Source organism: Peromyscus californicus, unplaced genomic scaffold (assembly GCF_007827085.1).
Source record: "Peromyscus californicus insignis strain IS unplaced genomic scaffold, ASM782708v3 Scaffold_12__1_contigs__length_115047231, whole genome shotgun sequence".
NCBI lineage: Eukaryota > Metazoa > Chordata > Mammalia > Rodentia > Cricetidae > Peromyscus > Peromyscus californicus.
The window spans coordinates 66,545,270-66,567,848 of record NW_026294413.1 but is presented as its reverse complement, the minus strand read 5'-3'; the positions used below and the strand labels follow the sequence as shown (position 1 = coordinate 66,567,848).

General features: G+C 47.3%; 1 protein-coding gene across 1 annotated transcript in view; it reads right to left on the bottom strand.

Annotated features, from left to right (window-relative positions):
- The window catches only part of Cryl1 (crystallin lambda 1), a 121,245-nt gene that overhangs the window by 8,465 nt on the left and 90,201 nt on the right, over positions 1-22,579 (bottom strand). Inside the window, exons 5-6 of the mRNA XM_052733108.1 lie at positions 20,634-20,828; positions 5,051-5,156 (exon numbers count right to left, since the gene is read on the bottom strand). Coding sequence (XP_052589068.1) covers positions 5,051-5,156; positions 20,634-20,828 — 301 coding nt within the window. The remainder of the gene's footprint in view (positions 1-5,050; positions 5,157-20,633; positions 20,829-22,579) is intronic.

Sequence of the window (22,579 nt, the reverse complement as noted above, 5' to 3'; positions counted from 1 at the left end):
GGAGTTTGGAAGAGGGCATGAGGAATGGTTGTGAGTGGCCATGTGGGTACTTCGGTACCCAATCCCATCTCTCTGATTTCCATGGGACATTTATTTCTTCAACATAGAATAAAATGTGATAAAGCTGTTTATAGTACAACTCATATCCCTCACCCTATGCAACAAAATTTGACTTCTCTATGTGAGAGAGACAGAGAAAAGAATGGAAATTTCCCCTAAAATATCAATTCTACCAGAAAGGGAAAAGCCCAGCCTTATCTGCCACCCCACTGGCTCACCACCACCCTTTCGTCCTTCCTCTGTGCTTTCGTGTGCCCTGTCCACGTGAGCTTGGCTCTTCCACAGCTCTTAAAAAGTTTGGCTCTGCAGAAGCTAAACCTAATTTTAAAAAAGATTTATTTATTCTTATTTCATGTATGTGGGTGTTTTGGCTTCACGTGTGTCTGTGCTGTGGTTGTGAGCCTCCATGTGGGTGCTTGTGTGTCTGTGCCGTGGTTGTGAGCCTCCATGTGGGTGCACCTGTGTCTGTGCTGTGGTTGTGAGCCTCCATGTGGGTGCTTGTGTGTCTGTGCCGTGGTTGTGAGCCTCCGGGTGGCTGCAGGGAGTGAAACTCGGACCCTCTGGAATAGCAGCCAGGGCTCCTAACTGCTGCTCTCAACTCTCTGGCCGTGAAGCTCCTTTCTCAAGAGATGCTCCTATGGACAACGACAGCACAAGAAGGAGTTGATTCCAGAAGATTGGAGTTAGCGTATCTTGTTGACTCCCAGCTCTCTGTGTGGGAGCCCTTCAGGATAAAACAGGGGGTTTCCCTGAACCTCAACACCTCCACCAACAGGAAGCCCTCCTGTCTGTTGAATGTATGGGGCCACAGTCCACCATGCCATACCTGGCTGGCCACCCATACCTGACTCACACCCCTCCAAACTGGGCGTTCAGTTTTCTGGAGAACCCTCACTGTAACCTAGACCCAGCTCGTGAACCTACACCTACATGGATTCGCCTGATTTAGGAGAGTTCCACAGACTTAATGAAAACAAAGCGACAACGCTGAGTGTCCTCTAAGGACAGATGGTCAGGGCAGCAGGGCCCACTCCAGCACCAGGCCGTGTCTCTCAGCTCGGCTGCTCCCACCAGCAATGCTAGTTCAACAGCAGACTCCTGCCAAAAACCAGGTAAGTGTCTACACGACAAGAGGCCGGTAATCAACCAGTTCACCTGGAGGGCGACCCGGGGTTGCCAGACTCTGAGATACTGTCCTCCACGGAGACAGCAAAACACAAAGTCCCAAGAGCTGCCAGGGACAGGGCAGGACCCAGATTCTCAGCAGAGAAACCAGGCCTGGTTCTAGTGCTTCCTCAGCCGCACAATCAAAAAGGCCTCATCTGTATTTCCTGTTTCGCCCTCAGGCCTGGGTCAGTCTTTGGGGGAGAATTAAGAAAGCTTCAAACAAACAAACAAACAAACCCTGGAAGAGAAATAAATTAAACCCAACAAGCTGAATAAAGATAACATTTAAATGGTGGATGTGTAGCTCAATCTAGCGAGGCACAGGCTTGGAGTTCCATGCCCCAGCACCACCACCAAAGACAAAGAGAAAATAAACAAAAGGCTGTGTATTGAGCAAGCGGGTTGGTTTGTTTGTTTATTTTGTTGTTTGTTTGTTTTTTTGTAGGAGTGGGTTTTTAAGGAGAAAAATGGGGAGTCTGTGCTAGGGTGAGTTGGTAAATCCTGATTGCATGTGTTGGCTAAATAATGAATTTTGATTGCTGATCTTGATGCTTTGTCTCAGGAATGAGTCAGTGGCCAAATTAAAAGGGAATGGACCTGGGGGGGGGGGGGGCTCACTTTAGGCATGTAATCTAAAGGAGGGGAAGGGTAAAAGGCACAGCCTGTTGGCACCATGGTTGCCATGCCTGGGCCTGCCGAGCCCTTCCAAGTCCTTCACCTCCCGTGTGGTCTCTTTATTGCCCCTCCCCCACCAGGAAGCAGTTGTTACCCCACTGAACAGATGAGAAGACAGAGGGGCACTGAACAAGCAGCTGGTCCAAGCTTACGTAGCTAACAGATGGGAAAGCCGAGGTGGGGATCTGGCTGCCCTGCTGGCCAGAACCTCCATTCTGAGAGCGTAGATTTCACCAAGGCTGCTTTTAAAAAGTAGACGAGAAGGCAAACTTTGTACCCTACTCTGCCCTTTTCCTATTTAATTAGAATCTAAAAACAAAAAATCCTCCCTTCCCCTGACAGCTTCCCAAAGCACCTCTGCCAGGAGGCCTTCCCACTTCTCTGAGTTTCTCAGCAAATGGTAACTTTTTTCTTTTCTTTTTCTTTCAGATACTAGCCAAAGCCTTCAAACACTTTCCCTGGAACTCTGGGAATTCTTCCTCATTCTCTGAAGCTTCTGCCACCTTCTGCCAAGCAGCTGCTTCCAGCCTCCGCTGCTGAGGCTTCCGGCTTTCCCAGACCCAAACTCAAAAGGCACGGTCCTCCTCCTCTCCATCCCCTCCTCCCGGGGGCAGCTGACATTTACAGCTCACCTGCCCTGGGGTTTTCTCTCCAACTGGAATAAAATTATCTTCAAGCTTTAAAAATCAGTAAATAAACCTAAAGTACCTGCACTTGCTTGAGAAAAGATGGTAGCCTTTAAGACCAAAAACCCCCGCAAGTCCAAGACTGATGAGAACCACGTCAGCAAAACCAGGAAACTGCCTACCCTCTCCAATCTGGACATATTCTGGGTGACACCAGAAGAATAGGGCCGCTGGTTCCCAGCCAGATCTTATAACTTTCTAGCTCTGGGCTTTGGAATGCTCAGAAGTTGAAAACTACATCCGACCCCTATTATCATATTAAGCCAATTAAGCTTTCTTATCGTATCAGTTTTGTTTGAAAAATTGTTGTGGCCTCCTTCCTGTCTGCCACCCCACTGATCCTTGAGTGTCTGGTGTCACTGGCTTCTGTTTCTATTTGTTTGAGATTCAAAGCTCTTCTCAGTTCCCCCCTATCAATTTCCCACAATACCTTAACTATCTTAGTTCTCTCCAGAAAAGAGAAATATGGTAGTTTATCAGGCAGTGTCCACGTCCATTTCAAATGCTTGGCTGTGCTCCCCACTCTTAAGGTCTGGCTGAGAAGACATCTGAAATGATCCAAGACCATTCCGATGATACTTCAAAACTCTAATTTCACGTGTATGAAGGCGTCTTCTTGGTATTTTTTCTCATGTTCAATGGTTATCCTCTCGCACAAAGCATGGGAGTCTCCTTTCTTCCTCCGGCTGCTCTTAGCAAGGCTTGCCTTTAAGGAAGACTCAGTTATTGCACTATTATTGCAGGGCTTGTGTAGTGAGTCTGCTCCTCAGTCATACACTCATCTGCTATACGTACGTAATGCTGAGTCTGGGAAAACTGCCTTAAATGTTGGTTGGGAAGAACAGCTCATTAACTAAAACATCATAGGATCACAGGACAAAAGTCAGACTCTGAGAGGCCATCAGCTCCAACCCACCACACGATAGGAACTTCCTCTCAACATCTACCCATGGCCCTTTAGTTTACCCAGGACGTGAGCCCTCCCTCCCCAGGTCACTAGCACCAGTTACTAGAAAGTTCTTTCTGTCACGTCAGTCACATACTAAACACAACCTGTCTGCCTGCCGTTTCCAGTCTTTTGTTCTGGTTCCGCCCACTCAAAAAACAGGCACACAGCAGGGTGTGGCAATGCACTCTTGTAATCCCAACACCAGGAAAGCTGAGGCAGGAGGATATTTACTTGATGTTTGAGACCAGCCTGGGTTACATAGTAAGTATCAGGAGAGCTGGAATTAGAGTGGAACCTGTCTCCAAACAAAACAAAGTGATGGGAACACATTTGTACCCCTCTGGCTTCACCCCACTCCCCATCCCCCACCCCCCACCCCTGGGAAATCTCCTTCCTTAATATCTCTTGTGAAATAGAGTCTTGACCTACAGATAACATTCCTTTTCTCTTTCTGTCTCCTTTACCACTTAATGAGGACTCAGTTAAAGTAACCTACAGTAATTGTATAAGTTTACAGCAGCAGAGCAGTAAAAAAGATAATAAACATTACCTGGGGCTCAGAGGAGGAGCGCTCACCTCTCAGGCAGAAAGCACTAGGTTTGACCCCCAGCAACACACACACACACACACACACACACACACACACACACACACACACACACACACACAGGAAAAGCAAAAACCATAAACACCATTTCCTATTGTGACAGATATGGCTCGGGCCTATGATTCCAGCATGAAGCAGGAGAATCATGCATCTGTGGCTAGCCAGAGCTATGTAGTGAGACTTCACCCAGGACCAAAAAAAAAGTTACTATTATTTAAATGCCAAGAGATAGCTAACGTGTAGGCAGCATCTTTTCAGACTTCGGTACATCACTGCATTGATGTGTTCTGATTTAGTATGGGTTTCAACAGTTGGTCATCTTTGCATCATTTAAAAATCCGCTTCACTCTCATCCTTTCAAGTTATTTTTCTTTGGAACTAACCAGGTCATGCTGACTTGCCCACGCCTCTGAAGTCAGCTTCTGGACAGTGGTCTGGCCTGGCACACCTTGCCAGGCCTCTCCTGTAAAGCACCTGCCTTGTGAGCCCCGACCTTTGGGAAGCACACACCCACAGGCACTCGTGAGTGGGCAGAAGATAACTCCAGAAGCATCACTGGGGACGCCGTGGCACTGCCGTCTCTTGCCTGGCTCTCCCTCTTGCTCCTCTCTCTCATCAAGCGACAAGCTACACAGCAGCCCCATCACAGCACTTCCCTTTCTTCCTTTTGGATTCCATCAAGGACGCCTCACATCCAGACCCCTGAGCTTCACAGACCCCGTGGGGACTTATGTACCAGTCCACAGTACTCTGTGCCTCAGCCCTGTCTGAGTTACTAGGGTTGATGGAGTCCTTCTAGACACTGCCATTATCACGCTGCTTAAAAAGAAACAGCACAGGCTGGCAGACAGGAAAGCTCACAGAAATACTCAATACCACAGAACACCATCTCTGTCCCAGGCATACCTTCAGCATTGAGGTGCATAGTCTCCAAGGGTCCAATGAACGCGTACCGCATGCCCAGCCCATCTGACATGACCAGGTCCAGGTCGTTAGGAGACACTATTCCTTCCTACATGAGGAGAAGGCGGTAATACACAGTTGAGTTCTTTAGAAAGGCAATTTTGCTAACACTGCTTGTCCTAACTTCTTGTAGGCAGTATCGCCCCCCCCCAAAAAAAACCACTTTTTTATGCACTGTAATATTTTAATGGAATTGTTTTTACAACCAAACTATCCTATATGTGTGAGTCCTGAAAAAAGAGTTTCATGGCACAAATACTGCAATCAGTCTGTACCCCTTCTCCTCTTTACCATCCCCACGTATCACCTGCAGCTTTGGAGACAGGGAAGATAAAGTAGACCCAAGGAAAAGACCAGGGGGGTTTCTGGATATTTGATCAGGAGATGGGATGGTGTTTAAACACCCCAGAGAATGGGAAGTAGCTCTCAGGCTTCACCTGCCTGCAAGCCAAGCCTTGTTCAGCTTTTAATGAGTTTGTAGGAAATGCCATTCTTTGATGAAATACGGCTTAGGATGGGTTTGTTTGCAGAGGTGGGGCCCTAAAGTTTCTGCAAATGTGAAGTGCCAAGCAAGAGGAAAATTGTTACGTGCTGTGCTTAGAAAACCAGCCAATTTGTGTGCATGGCTTCAGGTGCGAGACCTAAGTCACCAGTGGTACATTCTGGCGACTCACTGCAGGTTCACACCCTGCTGAGGACCTCTGTACCCTGGGCATCTCAATTCTCAGGAGGGCAGAGAAACATTTCCCCCAAATTCCTGCTGGCTAGACTGGCAGCATTCTGTGGAACCTGCCACTCGGGGACTCTTTCCTGAGCAGTTTCTTCCAGAGAGGGTCCTGTGGGCTTGATATTTGTAAGGCCACTAACCATGCCATAAGTAACTCTGGAAGACCCCTGTCAGTCCTCACCTGGAGGACCCAGTTCCTGTATGGAGATACATCCATACACTGTCACCCTGTGCACATTGCTCCCAGTGACAAGCTCAGGCAAGCAACCCACCAGACATGTCACCTCAGTCTGACATCTTAAGAGGACAAACCTTGTCAGCCTGAAGGAGGGATCCCAGACATCATCATGGTCCTCAGGGTTCCTCTGGAAGGAACCCTTTGTCCTCCAGATGCCCCTGGGATTTGGGCATCAGAGGCTGAAGAGCCCCTGCTGGCCTGGTCAGCAGGCATTTTCCACTTCCCAGACTCCAAAGGTAATAAGACTTAGAACAGTTGGGAAAGTAGATTTGCAGTACCTACCACCTCTGCTACTTTACCCCAGTGAATGAAGAGACATGGGGAGTCTTGGGTCTGTGCGTGCTTGGACGACCCCAGTTCAATTGAGGGAGAGGATGGAGCTGCAGAACCAAGATGAAGACAGAGCCCACCACCCTGGAATGACAAGTCTAAGTCATATCTGACTAAGCAACTCAACTTCAGAGAATCACGTTCCATTGAGCCACAGCACATGAGACATGAATACAGAAAGACTGTATGCGCTCAAGATGCACACACAGTGCACAGAACCATGATAAAGCAAGGCCCTGGCACCAGCTCACTATCCTCCTAAAGACAGACACCCACCTTCTGTAATAACCATGCCCTGGCTTTTGAGACCGGCCCTTGGAGTTTGCTTTTCGCACACTTCTAATCGAGTAGTACGTAGTATGCATTCTCGTGCGACTTGATTCTGTTTCTCAATGTCATGGTTTTTAAGATATACACAGGGATGGGGTGGAGGCTCACCTTCTTAACATGTGCAAAGCCCTGGGTTCCATCCACAGAACTACAAAAATAAAAATAAATAAAGAGGTACCTATTCTATATGTGCCTAGAGTTTGTCCATTCTTGTTGATTCTAGTGTACAACTCCTATACATAGGGGGACAGAGAATATTTTGGAACACAACCCCAGCCTATGTCTGAGAACAACTGCTGGGACCATGTTCCATCTTCTGCATTATTCGGCAATGCTATGCTGCTCCCCAGAGCATTGCGTCATACCCATTCCCCCAGGCACCAGCACTGTATAAAGGAGTTTTCATCACTCACTGCCTTCCAAAGACAGGGTACCATGATGTATGCGGCACTCTGACCTGGTAGGGCACTGTGGAGTCACACTGGGTCTCTTGTTACCCCTAACCACCCTACCATGTGTTTATTTGGACTGCCCAGAAGAGCAAAGTTATTTATTCAGTTCACCCAAATGCTGACAAGTGTCACTTCCTTTCACTCCTCAAAACAAAACCGTAAGAAGAGAGGGCACTGAGGAGGCAAGAATCCACAGAAAGCCATGGTAATGTCCAGAACCATCTAGAAGACCATCTGATGGGGAATCGTCCTTCCCATCTGCTCCTTCCTACCTGGCAAGCTCTTGCTTTCCTAACCTGCCGGGAGGTGGAGGTGTGTGTGTGGGGGGGGGGGGGGGGGTGCTGTCCCTGCATTCTTCCGACCCTGGAATGTAGTGTAGTGAGAGGCAGGGGGTGGCCTGAAGACCCTCCTTCAACCTAGAGTTCCAGCTCAGCATTCCAAAATGCCTGAAGTTTTTCACTTTCACCTTCAAACTGAGATAGACACAAACATTGAAACCACCCTATACTTGCAATGCTATCCAGCTCTTTCTTCTACAGTATTTTTAGAACTGACTTTAAAAGAATTACAAAACACTCAAACAGTGAGCTACACAAATTCTTTTTTTTTTTTTTTTTTTTTTTTTTTTTTTTTTTTTTTTGGCCTTTTTTGTTTTTTTGCTGGAAACAGAAGGAACTCAGGCCTCACACGTGCCAGTCAAGTGCCCTACCAATTCCCAGCACCTTGCCTTTCTTTCTGGTTTCGTCTGGAGCAAAGCAGTCTATTTTCCTCATCCGCCCCCTCCCCAGGACAGACAGAAAAGGGAAGAATATTGTATTATCTTCACTTCTGCATTTCTTTCTGCCCTGTATGGAGTTTTCAAGGGGATTCCTCAAACTTGTGTTTTTACCTAGACGTTAATCTAGAGGAAGATGACCGTGGGTATTTCCATTCAATTCCTGATCCTTGCCGACTGAAATTTCACATCACTGAGGCAATCACGTGCACTTCTCTCGGAAGCTGCACTGGACGCTGAACTACAGGCTTCACACTCAGGATGCACTGGTCCTCAGTTTCTCTCCTGAACTCATTTCCACTCCAGCTGTATAACAACATGTATGATGGTACATAGAGCAAATACCCTCAGTGGCAGAAGAGGTAGAAAAAAGTGCTGACAAACGACTCCTGGAACCTAGATGGAACATGGAACCTGATGCCAACCCAGTTTAATACTTATCGGAATCGCTATCGGTACTTCCTCCATTTTGTGGCAAAATTCTCAAGACGCAAGTACAAAGAACAGTCCCAGGAGGTTAGGAGAGTCCTAAAAACTCACACAGAGCAACGAACACTACCATCACTGTTTGTTCAAAGCCTGGCTTTTGTGCCACATTCTGAGAAACCTCGGGGTGAGGAGGGCCCAGACACACTGGTAAGGAATCCCCTTTCACTGGAAAACTTCTGGTCTGGCTTTTCTTTAAGATCTGGGACTTACCACAATTTACACTGATGCATTGGGGACCGGGAGGGGCAAGACAGTCATCAGAGAAGCAAGAAAACACAGGGCAGCAAATGAAGTGTTCAGTTACGCTGACACACATTTTAAGCATAATTAAAGGTTTTTGGGGGTGTGTCAGACAGAATTCTTTTAGTGGAGACACACAGAAACACACACATGCTCTCTCCCTTTCTCTCTCTCCCTTCCTCCCTCTCTCTCTCTCTTCTCTCTCAGTGTCTATGGAAAATTTGTTACAGAATATCCCATCTCCCCTTACCAAAGTTCATGGATACTCAAGTCCCTCAAATAAAACAGAGTGGAACTGTCTTAAAGCCTATGTGCATCTTCCCATAGACTAACTCACCACTGGTGACTTACACCACCTCATACAGCAGAAGCACTATGTAATAATCTGGTCGAACAAGATGGCCCAGTGGGTAAAGGTGCTTGCAGTCAAACCTGATAACCTGAGTTCAATCCTTGGGTCTCACGGGGTAGAAAGAAAGAACCAATCCCTGCAAGCAGTCATCTGACCTCCATATGTATGCATGAATGCATCCCCCCCCAACACACACACTCCACAAACAAATCAATGTAATTTAAAATTTGTCATGACATCTTGTCTAGAGCACAAAGAATGGAACTCTATACATGTTCGGTTTTTAAAAAATACTTTCAATCTGTAGTCCCTTGAACTGCAGATGGAGAACCCACAGATGCAGAGAGCTGACGGTACACACACACGTACAGAGATTTAGTATAAGGAATTGGCTTATGTGATCATGAGCTGCTGCGTCTCGGGGAGGCCTCAGTTCAACTTTTTAGACTTCTGAACCGATTAGACGTAGCCCGTCCAGATTATAGAGACTAACTCCATGTAGATCAGGTCAGCTGAGGCACAAAGTCCCTCCAGGACCCCCACACTGTCCAACCTGCGTATCTGTGAGGTGGGAGACAAAGGAGAAGCCACGTCAAGGACCACGTAAGTAAGGGGTACATCCGGTGTGACTGACCTGCTTCTCTGACAGAAGGAGGGAGGCAGGCCTGGCACGGTGCCCAATATTTGATGACTAAATCCCGTGACCGTCGCCACGTTCACCAGCCGCACACACTTATCTTCTCCTCCACCGTCCATCCTTCTCATTTTCTCACACATGGTTGCTCGCCCCCATGTTCCCTGAATTTTCTCATTTTAACCCTGTCCACCTCATCTCATTTTTAAAAGCCAATTCCCAGTTGTGTTCTTCCATTTTTGTTTTGTTGATTTCCCACACTTGCTCCCGAGTTGTCAAGGAGCTCTGAGCAAACAGTCCTTACTTGGCCACCACGGTCACGTTCAGGGACCCAGCCTCGATACCAGGCATGCAGATGAGGTTCCACTGGAATTCTTCCCTCCCCCAACCTTCAACCCAAACTCTGAGGGTGTGAGCCCAGTGTCTTCATGGAGAAAGATGAGGGGTGAAGAGTAGGAAGAGGTGGTGTTATGAGTAAGTTCCAGACTGTGATGTGCACAATAAGACTCGTGCTCTGCCACCCTCTGTCACCTAAGGGGGACAGGAAGGAAAGTGGGTCTGCTATATCTCGGCCACTGGGAAGAGGTCACAGGTCAAGGGGCCACTCCGATCCCTATTGACATGGAACAACCCTGAGCTTCAGCAGTGTCTCTGTCTTCTGAGGTGTTCCCAGGTAGGCTGGATAAGAGACAACTCCAGCAAGAGCCAGGTTCAGTGCTGTCCCTCTTGGAGACGCTCATTCCTGGAGTCCTGTGGATGGTCCAGAAACAGAGAGTTTGGGGTCTGGAGGTTGAAACTGAGAAGTGTTTGGGCTCCATAGTTGACCGATTAGAGCATTGGCCTTGTAAACTGAGGACTATCATGGTACAGTTCTCACAAGAAATGAAGTTTAACATGGGTTAGTTCTCTCTACTGGAACAGTCTTATACATTGTTTTTTTATTTTCTTCTCCACACATCACTGCTCTTCTCCACCACAAACATGACGCAGAGAGCTAGGGATGCGAGAGAGAGAGAGAGAGAGAGAGAGAGAGAGAGAGAGAGAGAGAGAGCGCTCAGCAGTCAAGAGCACACACTGCCCTTGCAGAAGATCTGAGTTTGGTTCCCAGCATCCACATCAGGCGGTTGCCAGCAACCTGTACCTCCAGCTCCAGGAGTAAGAGCCGGCCTAAACACTCCCACCCCACCCATGCCACCTTCCAGGGAGATGTGAGGCAAGAGGAAATCTTAATAAGGAGAAAATAAAAGATGTCTGAGAACTGCCTCATGACCTATAGTTACTCACAGGTTTGTAAGCAGCATGGCCTCTTGCCAACACTTACAAGAGTTCTTGGAAGCAGGACACAGACATTCCTGCATGATGACAGGGGCAGATTTTGCTAACTGTGGAAAAGCCTACCGAAGCCCACACTGAGCTCATGCAACAGGACACTGAATCATGCCTAGAAAACACACATCTGGTCAAGAGCCATCTGAAAGACACAGAAGAGCTAGAGTTCCCCCTCCAACCTCCACAGGATGGGGTGGGAAGCAGCAGGTGGCCCTGACAGGTGAGCCTGCTGGAGACAAGTGTCCCATGTGCCCCTTGAGTGGCAGGAGAAGCACATCTCACTCTCGGGGACATTCTGGTCACATCTAGTAAGTGATGAAAATGCCATTCCCTGGTCTGGAGAGCCCACACCCCAGACTACCCGTGAAAAGACCCCCAAGGACAAAGGCACAGGAACAAAGGAGTCACTGAGTCAAGGTCATGACAGGAACAAAAGCTATTTCAAAACAACCCGCAATGGGAGAAACATCCCAACATTTAAAAGTCAACCAAATGAAATAAGGAAGCCATTAAACAACAACAAATATCAGGGCAAAGCATTTATATTAGGGATGATGGATGAAAGCCTGGAGAGAAGAAATAAATTGGACTTGGGAAAGGGCAAAGCTAGGGACATTTTCCCCTTGGAATTTTCTTTTTTTCTTTTTTTTCTTTTCTTTTCTTTTTTTTTTTTTTTTTCTGGTTTTTCGAGACAGGGTTTCTCTGTGTAGCTTTGTGCCTTTCTTGGAACTCACTTGGTAGCCCAGGCTGGCCTCGAACTCACAGAGATTCGCCTGGCTCTGCCTCCTGAGTGCTGGGATTAAAGGCATGCGCCACCACCACCCAGTGGAATTTTCTTTGAAGTTCTAAAATAGAATAAAATTATAATTTCCAGAGCACTATTTCTCAGTCCATTGTATAGATGACCATGTTAAGTTAGACAATGAACTGTATTACAGTACATATTAACCTTAAAACCAAACACAAGAACAAAAAGGATCCACCATTTTCTGGAAGGTCAAACAGTTTACTGCCAGACACCGACAGAGACAGCAGCATGGGCTAAGGTTTTGTCCGGCATGCTGAGGACCCCAGGACCTCAGGACCACTGAGAACTGGAGGTCCACCAGATTTTAGAGCTTTGCACACATTGGAATATTTGCGTAGAGTACTGGTTGAGTGCCACTAATCCAAAAATCTGAAATCTATAATTTATTTTAATCTAACATTAGAATCACCAAGTTTTATATTTGGAAATATTTCAGATTTCAGACGCCTTGTTTAGGAACACTCAACCTGAACTTTAATTGAGGAGTCACCTGGGAATAAAGTTTGGTACAAAGCGGTCTGAATCAAAAGGAAGCCTCCAGCACCAAAGATATCAAGAGAGGCAGTCACGTGAGCAGCCTCTGCTTTTCCTCGATTGTAGAGGAAAAGGTTTTGACTTACTGATATATGAGCTCTGAATTATGATGCTTGCTATGGGTTTGGTTAACATGGCCTTTGTTGTGTTGAGGTATTCTTTTATCTTCCTTTTCTTTGAGATAGCGGCTTACTATGTAGCCCTGGCTAGCCTCAAATTCACTGTGTAGACCAGGCTAGTCTCAAACTCACAGAGATCTACTTGCCTCTGCCTTCCGAGTGCTAGGATTAAAGGCATGTGTCACCAATCCAGCCAAGGTATACTCGTTTCTTTACCTAACATATGGAGTTTGTCTGTTTGTTTGCATCACAGAAGGATGCTGAATTCTGGCAAATGCTTTTTGGCATCTCCCCAGGGGGTCACATGGGTTTTGCTCTTTGCTTGTTGGTGGGATGCTTCACACTTACGGATTTGCATGTGTTGAACCATTCTTGCGTTCCTGGGACAAACCCCACTTGATTGTACAGATGATGCTCTTCACATGCCATTTCTAATATTCAGTTTGCTAGTTTTCACTGAGATTTCCAGAGAGCCAGACTATACATCAGCTGCTCTACTTCTGGGAGCATCTCCTGGTTGCTGCTGACCTGGACACTGTGCTGACTTGGAAGTGGGGCTCTGGTATAGTTCCGGGCTCCCCCAAAAGCTCTCTTGCCCAGAAGTGTGGCTGCTCTCAGTGCGTCTGCATAGAAGGTCACCCACAGGGAGCTGGTCCTAGGGAACAGTCATGCATCCGCTACAGTGACGTGGCAGCCTGACAGATGTGTTGCCTTGGCACTATCATCGGACTGAGCAGCTTCTTCGTAAGGACTCTGGGTCAGGAAAGTCTTCAGCCAACTTCATGGGGTTGAGAGAGTGAAAAGAGCTAAACCTAAGAAAACTCTGATTCCCTCTGGCGACTTGTTGGCTGTGGTAGCCACACTGACCTCCTGCATCCTGCAGGTAGCTAAGAGCTCTCACTTCTGTATGCTGCTGGCAGCCAGGCACCCTCAACCCCCCTTGCTGCAAGCACAATATTTGAACAGAACTATGATCTACAACTCTCCCTAGAGCTGGCTGTACATTCCCAGGCTCTTCATCCTCCAGGTTCCCGCTTCTACTCACGGACATTCTCTCCTGACAGAAAACCTGATCACAATTTGCATCTCTGCTCAGGAAATGAACGGGTGAGGCGTGGCTGGTGTTATGTGTGTGAGCAATGTGACCAGGAAGCAATTCCAAGTGAGACAGGGTCTGGCCAGGGAGCTTGCGTTGAGGAGAGCAAGTCTCGCCTCCTGGCAATTCCAGTCTTGCGTTTGTTCAACCTGTTTGTTTTTCACTTTTGTTTTTGTTTCTTCAGACAGGGTCTCATTTAAACCCAGACTGGCCTCAAACTCGCATGGTTTATGCGGTACTGGGCATCAAAACTAGCACCTCACGCATGCTTGGCAAGCATTCTACCAACTGAACTACATCCCAAACCCATATCTATGCTTTAATGAGGGTGAATTAAAACTTTTTTTAAAAAGTTAAAAAACGTTTGAGCCTGGAATGGAGCTACACACCTTTAATCCCAATACTCACAAGGCAGAGGCAGGCAGATCTCTGTGAGTTCAAAGCCAGCTTGGTCTACAGAGCAAGTTTCAAAATAGCCAAGGCTGCACACTGAGACCCTGTGTCAAAAATCAATTTTCACATCTCTTCTGGAACAGGCAGAGGCACTCTGTGCTTTAAACCGGGGCTCAAATCCATACAGCATGGAAATCACCAGGACCTGAGTTTAAGTAGAAGGCTGGCATCGACGGGAAGCCTGAGTTCAGATAAAGAGATGGAACAAAACACACATAGGCAGGCAGAGGGAATAAAGAGGAAAAGCAATCGAGAAGTGAAATGTCATGAATCTCCGTGAAATGAAGACTCCATCAAGTACAGACCAAACTGGTACTAATATTCTATTAAGGAACAGAGAGCTGCCAGTCAACTCAGCAACCCCACCAGCTACAGTGTGCAGAGTTTATCTTTGAACAGATGAAACCCAGTCTAAGGAGACTTTCAGGCCCAGGCTTCAGGGAAGCCACATCCAAGGCTTCTCCAGCGTTAACATCCATTAGAATCCCTTGGCTGGTCACAGTACAGACTCTGACTCCACAGGCTGCGGGCGGGGAGGGGCGGAGGAGCTATAGACTGCATTTCTCATAAGCACCCAGGTGAGGCCCAGGAAGTCCTGGGGGATGTCACCTACATAGACAGGATGTGAGGGCCTCAGTTTAGAGCACTGGTTCTCAACCTGTGGGTCTCAACTCATTGTGGGTGGGTGTGGGGGGTGAAGGATCTTTTCACAGGGGTTGGCTAAGACCATCGGAAAACACAAATATTTACATTACGATTCATAACAGTAGCAAAATTACAGTTACAAAGTAGCAACAAAATAATTTTGTGGTGGGTGTCACCACATGAGGGTCGCACACATCATTAGGAAGATTGAGAACCACCGTCTTCGAGCATCCCTGGCGAGAGCAGCTCCGCATGAGAAAGAAGGATAAATTAGAAGGTCTCACCATAGGCTACGTGTGGGACACTGGTCTAGCCCTTACACGGAAATCTCCACCTGGTCCTCATCATAGCCCAGGAAGAAACAGGTCCATTGTCAGCATTATCATCTCCACTTCATAGACCCTGCAACAGAGGCAGGTGGGTGTGGGTCTCAATTCCCAACCAGGCTGTAGTGTGTGGACCAAGCCACTCAACTTATTGGTCGATTTCCTCTTGTGTAAAGTCTAAAATAACAGTGTATTTCTCCTGATGTTGAGAACTGGCTGGCAGATGTGAAAATATCTGATCATGGAAAATGGAGAGTAAAAGTTTTCCAAGCTCTGGAATCCTACATAGGGGAAGTGACTGTGATGAACGGGTAACTGTGCCAGGTGGACTGGGCTGATTCCTAATTCCTGCAGCAACTTCAGGTAAGTAATGTTCAGCAGAAGTCCACGCTGCAGCTCTCCGGAAGGAGCCTCACCAGCTAATCTGACGACATGATCTTTGAAGCGCACTTTGTTAACTGGAATAATGCTCCCAGTATTTGGTTCTCTGTGTCTGAAACGAACCCCCCAGGGTGTCTTGATCAGATGCCACAGACCATGCCCCTTGTGAAAGGCTAAGAGGCTAAGAACTGAATCCAGTATCTCGGGATGCAGGGGCCGTAGACTGCCTCCCCACAACACAGCACACCGACTTTAAGTCGAGTGCCTTGTGTGCTGGCAGATGCTGGAAGACCGCGCACATAGGCTACCTTTCCTTTTCCTGCCTGAAGACTAGACTCACCAAAGAGGAAAACAACTGCCTTTGTCTCTCTGAGGTTTCATGAACTAGGCCTGCCTACCACAGGATGATGATTGAGATGCCACCACCCCTGGACAGACTTTGACACAAGCTCTTGTCCATCTCCTGAGTGCACTCAACTTCCAAAAAGAATGGTTTATGAACTACTGTTTTCCAGGTCACTCATTCTACCTAGAAATTACTGCCCCTCAAATATACCCTATATTCCACCATTTTCTTCTCCCTTACAAAAAAGGACACATAGTCATCTGAACCTTGAGGGGTTATTGGGCCCTCACTGTCCTGTGATGTCCTCCTGTCAGGGTAACAAATTTGCATACCTTGTCGCTTGTCAATCTATTCCTAAACCTCTCAAGGGCAAAGGGAATGCTTTCTCTTCACTCCCATAGGGCCCTAAGAACAGGAATCCTGCTAGGGATTAAACCACTTAGAAGGATAAAACCCATGGTAAGCAATTTCTAAGGCTTACCACCAAAACATCCCAACAGGCTGAGAACCTGATGATGGCTTCATGATTCATTCCAGGCTCCTCCACCTACCTTACCCTGATGGGGAAAGAATTTATGGGGAATAAACTCAGCTATTGTCTGGCCAAAGACTTTTCATCACAACATAACTTCCCTCACTGTGTTAATGCCTCAGGAACATGAACTTGAAATTCCCTCCCCAGCCAAAAGGATCTTCTCATCACCCAGTGACCGAGCCCTGGCAGGGAAATGTTAGTGTTACTAGACTGCAGCCAGACCTGTATGCCCAGCATTTACCAGTTCAGGAAGGTCTTCTGTGGCCCAGATATGAAGCCAGACTAGAAGAGAGGACAAAACAGGACTAACATCTACAAGACAATACTACAGACCCTGGTTCCTTCATTTCCTTGGGTACCATTCTTCCCCAGAAAGTGTGGGGACAGCAGCAAACAGCAAGTCACGGCTAGGGTGTGCAAAGAGGATAAGAGCATGCCTCTTACTACTGTACTTTCTCTCACCTAGAAATGCCACCGCAGCATGGTACCCCTTCACAAGTACCTGCCAGGGGACATGTCCACTGGGGAGTCTTCTCCCATGTCACTCCTCCTTTGCTTCTCTTAGAATTGATCTTGGTTGCTTAGCTACAATAATTCAATTATGCCCTCTGTAATTAATGACTGGAATTTAGAACAGGAAACATAGATACTGATCAATGAAAGAAAAGTTTCTGCTGTTTAGACATTAAGTGTCCCCCAAAGGCCTTCGTCTCTGGCTTGGCACTATTGGGAGGTGGTAGAGCCTAGTACAATGGTCCTCAACCTTCCTAACGCTGTGACACTTTAATACAGTTCCTCATGCTGTGGTGACCCCCAGCCATCAAATCATTTTCAGTGCTACTTCATAACTGTAATTTTGCTGCTGTTATGAATTGTAACGTAAATACCTGTATTTTCTGATGGTCTTAGGTGACCCTTGTAAAAGGGTTGTTCAATCCCCGAAGGGCTCACAACACACGGGATAAGAACGACTGGGAACTACCCTGGAATCAAAGTCACATAATACAGCATACGAACTACCAGTAAATATCTGCCATGAATTCAGATGCAAAAATAAACAAATGGAACTCAGCAATGTCTAAAGTAAACAGTATATCACATGGGAGTGTGTATTAGTGCAAACACGGAGAACAGAATGGAGAGTCAAACACCACTGTGCATTCCACAAATAAACACAATGACTTATCAATTAAAAGCAAAACTTTTAGATTAAATATATAAAGAAAGTCCATGAGCAAGTGAGAGTTATTCCAGACTGGGCTGGCTCCATACCAAGAAAGTCAATGTAACTCTGAGAATCACAGCCAGTGAACACCAAGGCAACTTCCTCTTTCCACACCAGCATCAAAACACCGCCATGCTGGGTAGAAATAGTCTGGGTTCCATCCAGGCCCACTACTTGTCTTACCCTGTCCTAGACCCTAACGTAGGGTCAGAACATGGACATGCATACTTGGCTTTGATCTATCCAGAGTTCACACAGATGACAGTAAACAAAATTTGCACCAAGATGTCTAGACAAAAGCTCTGAGGCTCTTTACACCAGGAACCAAGTTCCACCAATGAATGCACCAGACTTGTGTGGAGCAGAAAGAGCCTTTCTCTCTTTCCAGAGAACAAGGGGACAGCACACCTATGGGGAACTGGAGAGGTGGGGAAGCCACCTCACATATGGAAGCTCATTCTGTTCTCTCAGTCCAGGCTGAGGGCCGGGTATTCCAGCCACACATGGAACCCAGCCCAGGCTTTACGTGCAAAGAGAAGCTCTGGGCCAGTCCATTGGTGCCTGTCTGTAACGGAGGATTAAGTGGTTCGAGGCTCACACAGGTTGTATGATGAGTTTCAAACCAGCCTGGCCTTCTTAAAATGACCTTGTTTCCAAAAGCCGATGAGAGAGAGTGGGGATATGGAAGAAGGGAGGAAGGGAGAGAAGGAAGGGAGAGGGAGGGAGGGGAGACGGGGAGGTTCTTTGCAAGGCCTGTGACTAGCCTCAATTCTGCTCTTTTTGATAGTAAAATTACCCTAGAGTGTTGAAGCAAACTTGGGAAAATCCCCAATCCAAGTTGAAACACTCCCATCAAGTTGAACACCCCAAAATGTAAACTAAGTCCAGCAGGCTCTGTCTGAAGTTGTGAGGAGTCCCTTAACCTCTGCCTGGAGCAGAGGCTGTGAGCACAGCAGGCAGATCTGCAGCAGGAGGGCAGCTCTCTGCAGAGGGTTTCCAACCTTTGCTGATTGCAGTGGCTGAAGAGGAACCAGGCCACAGGCAAAGACCTTCCCATAAAAATGTACACAATAGTCGGGCATTAATAGTTAGCCAACCCCCGGCAGGTACAGCATCAGACGCACTTCTACGGGAGAGGGATCCTGCAGCTGGCACAGTTAACTGTGGGGAGGATTTCTCTAGAGTCACCTCAAGATGAACCACAGCCTCTCACTCAGCTTTGGAAACATGTAGACAGGAAGGGGTCCATGCAGACACACAGAAGCCCATACCAGCAACTGTTTCAGCAGAGAGCCAATATCCAGGCTCCCCTGCTCAAGGTCCTGGGAGAAGAGTGGAGGCGCTGCTGCTAAGTTGCTATGGTAACAGGAAGCACACTCCCGGATTCCACCCCTAGGCTCTCTGCATCCCTTCGGCCTTCCTGTCGGGGAGAGCCCCGAGCCCCTACAGGCTGGAGACACACTTGCAGTTCAGTCCTAACAGTCCGCAGATCACTTTTGAACTTGAGTACAGGCTATCTTCTAGAATCACATGAAAGGTAAGACTTTGGGTTCTAGCCACACTTCCCCAACCTTCCCATGTCTTTTCCTGGAAAAAAGGCAGACAGCACAAGCCGGTGGGAGCTTGCAGGGAGGTGAACTGAGCATCCGCTTCAGCGTGCTTTCCTCCAACAGTACAAGGAGACACAGCAACCCTGCCCAGAGCTTCCCATCTACAATCAGTTCCGCTGTGTGGTCAAACACAGACAATGTTTGTGCACATCTCCTACCTAAGTCCTACACAGGTCTCTACATTCTTTCCAAAGTTAGTTCATAACTTTCAAGTAACTAAGCAAGACTTAATTCAGAGTAAAGAATTACTCTGAATTTAAAAATATATATATATAAATAAAAATAAAAAACCCTAAAGGTTGGGCGGTGGTGGCACAACACTTGGGAGGCAGAGCCAGGCTGATCTCTGTGAGTTCTAGGCCAGCCTGGTCTACAGAGCGAGATCCAGGACAGGCTCCAAGGCTACACAGAGAAACCCTGTCTCGAAAAAAAAAAAAAAAAAAAAAAAAAAAAAAAAAAAAAAAAAAAAAAACCTAAAAAGTTAAAATTGCCACACCACCACTTCTTACCATGTTGTACTGTAGTACTAAATTTTTCTTGGGTCTACTAGATTGCTGTTCTATTTTAAATAGACCTCAAAGAAGGTATTTTACATGTAGGGTTTCTTTAAAATGTCCTGACACTGATTGATTTCTAAAACATTATTCAAGGAGTGTGAGATCCCAGCACGTACACGGCAGGTGTAGAGTGGGAGGCAGATTTAAACACTGAGTCACAGCACAGCGTGCACCCAGTGTACAGGGCAGTAGGGTCACATGATGACTCTAACAGGGAGAGTCGCATACATCATGCACACCTGTTGAAGTCTGGAGGAAATACTGGAAGGAAATTAACACCCACAAAAGGTGAGGTGCAGCTGGCTTCTTGCTTCCCGTCCTGTGCACTTGCAAGGAGCTGTGGGACTACATCCAGTGTGGACGGTCCAAGCCAAGCACTGCCCTCCCCACCTGAGAACAAGGCAGTCCCTTATACACTTCACTATGACCTACATGGACGTGGTGCTGTACGTTTGAATGAAGAAAACAAGCCTATTACTAACAAGCTTAGTATTTATCACAGTTTTCCCCAGTTATTGAAATAAGCTGGGTTCTTTAAGGGAGTACAAGTTTTTTTGTACAAAAAGAGTATTTTCTCATCCTGAAAAATTCTGACACCAAGAGGTAAAAATGGGTCTGTGGGAAAATGCAACACCTCACACACAGGTGATTTTGTACGAAGGGCAGGAGAAGTTTGCAACTGTGTCTTGCTATCAAATAATGACTTAGAGAGAGGGATCTCTCAGACGGTGAACTGCTATGTTGCATTCTGTTTCCAAATGGAATGTCCTGGGTCTCCAGAAGAGAGCAAGGAACCCTGGGTGTCCTCTAACTCTGACAGACCCAGAAAGTGACTCCCTTCCTACTCAACCACGGAGGCAAGGGAGGAAGTGGGGGAAGAAGACACGAGGAGAGGGAGGGAGGGAGGGACGCAGGGACGCAGGGAAGAAGGAGAAAGATGGGATGGAGGCCAGCAGGAACGGGGAAGGGAGGAGGGAGGGACACAGGGCACGAACCTCCACCAGTCTCCAGGCCTCGCTGATGATGGCGTACTGCAGGCGGTTCAGGACGAAGCCATCGATCTCCTTCAGGACTCTCACTGGGGACTGTCCAATCTCCCTCATCAGGGCATAGGTTCTGTCCATTGTGGCTGGAGCTGTCTCTGGGTGAGGGATTAGCTCAACCAGCGGGACATAATAGGGTGGATTGACCTTGTGAGAGGGAGAGAAGAACAAGAGGGTCAAGGCCATGGCTGACAGTGGGGCTGCCCTGGTCCACTCCACCTCACCTATGTCAAGAGACAAGTGGGATGGGAGCAACTTTGGAAAGGTCCCTAGCTTCCACATCCAAAGATAAGACTTGAGAAAGGGATACATACACAGGGGGTGGGGGGTGGGGGACGGTGAGTACAGAACTGTATCGTTTTATTTTTGAAAAGAACATACAAGGTGCACCTTGCTATCTTGTATACATTATGGAGGACTCCAAGCCCTCCAGCCTCCCCAGGACAAAGGTTTCTATACTAGTAATTGACATAGCTTTACCCATTCCCACTGTCCAGAACCACTTTCCCATCCTACACTCCTCAGGCTTGGCCATTCTCTGCCTGTGTTAAGAACGTGAACAGGATGGACAGGTGTGATGGTTCATGCTTGTAACCCCAAAACCTGGGAGGCTGAGGCAGAGGGCAGGTAGACACTAGCTTCATCTGTATAGTGAGTTCCAAACCAGCCTGGGCTACAGAGTAACTCCTGTCTCAAATACCCCATAAACAGACTCTCCCAGGGCTTGGTACTTCCCTGGTCCCTCCGTGTGCATCTCACCCACACTCTGGCAATCTAAAGTCCTGTTCTGTTCTGGAAATCGCAGACAACAGCACCTGGGCAGCCTCACACCTCAGGGTGGCTGGAGACAGGAAGGCCCCCATCAGTGGGAGGGACCCAGGGAAGATGCTGGTGTGGTCCTTGGCTCTGGTTTTCTCGGTTCACACTTAGTTCCTTGGCTATTCCCCATCAAGAACTAGCAAACATCCCAAGAAAACGCAACTTAGCAGTGCCTAACCAGCCTGTACTATAACAACCTGGTCCATGAGGAAAGCCCCTCCATGGCTTTTGCTCTGCTGATCATAGATGATTACACAAATATCCTCTACAATGACTTCTAGTGGGGGGAGAGGTAAAAGGTACCACTTCAAGAAGGCACATGATCTACTCAGGGATAAGCTTTATTATTATTTATTTTTAATTTATTTATTTTATGTGCCTTTTACATCATATATCTTGATCCCATTCATTTCCCCGTCCCTTCACATCTGCCCTCTGCCCCTGCACACCCCCAAATAAAACAAAATTTAAGAGAAAAAAGGAAAAGAAAAAAGGGGGGACTTAAAAATCTTGTCATGGAAGCTGCAGTGTGACACAGTGAGTTATGCTGTGAATCCCTTTGTCCATATATCTTTACTTGCAAGTGTTCATTGCAAAGAGTCATTGGTCTGGTTTGAGGCCTCTGGTTTCTACTACCCTATCGATGCTGGGCCCTCACTGGGGCTCCTCCTGGATACCCTGCTGCCGCCCTGTGTTGTGGAGATCCTGCAGCTTTGGGTCTGCAGGTCAGGTTCCTTCATGTGCTCCAGGAGATCACAGATGAGGTGGATGATGGGGCAGGCCAAGTCATATCCTTGGTCTGGGCCTGGGCAGCTGTAGGGTGAGTGGGCCAGATGGGAAATGGGGACAGCTCTCCCATGTTCACAACTTCAGGGCTGGCTCACTCATACCTGCACTAACAGGGTTGGTTCTATTGTGCTGCCCTGGAGACGTGCAGGGCCTGCTTTCCCGAGTGCTGCAGCTGGTGGGGATTGGGGATGGGTCTCCCACACTTGTGACCACAGGGCCAAGCTTTATTATTTTTTATGTTATTTTTAAATTCATTTTATTTTATTTGGTTTTAAAAATCAGTTGTTGAT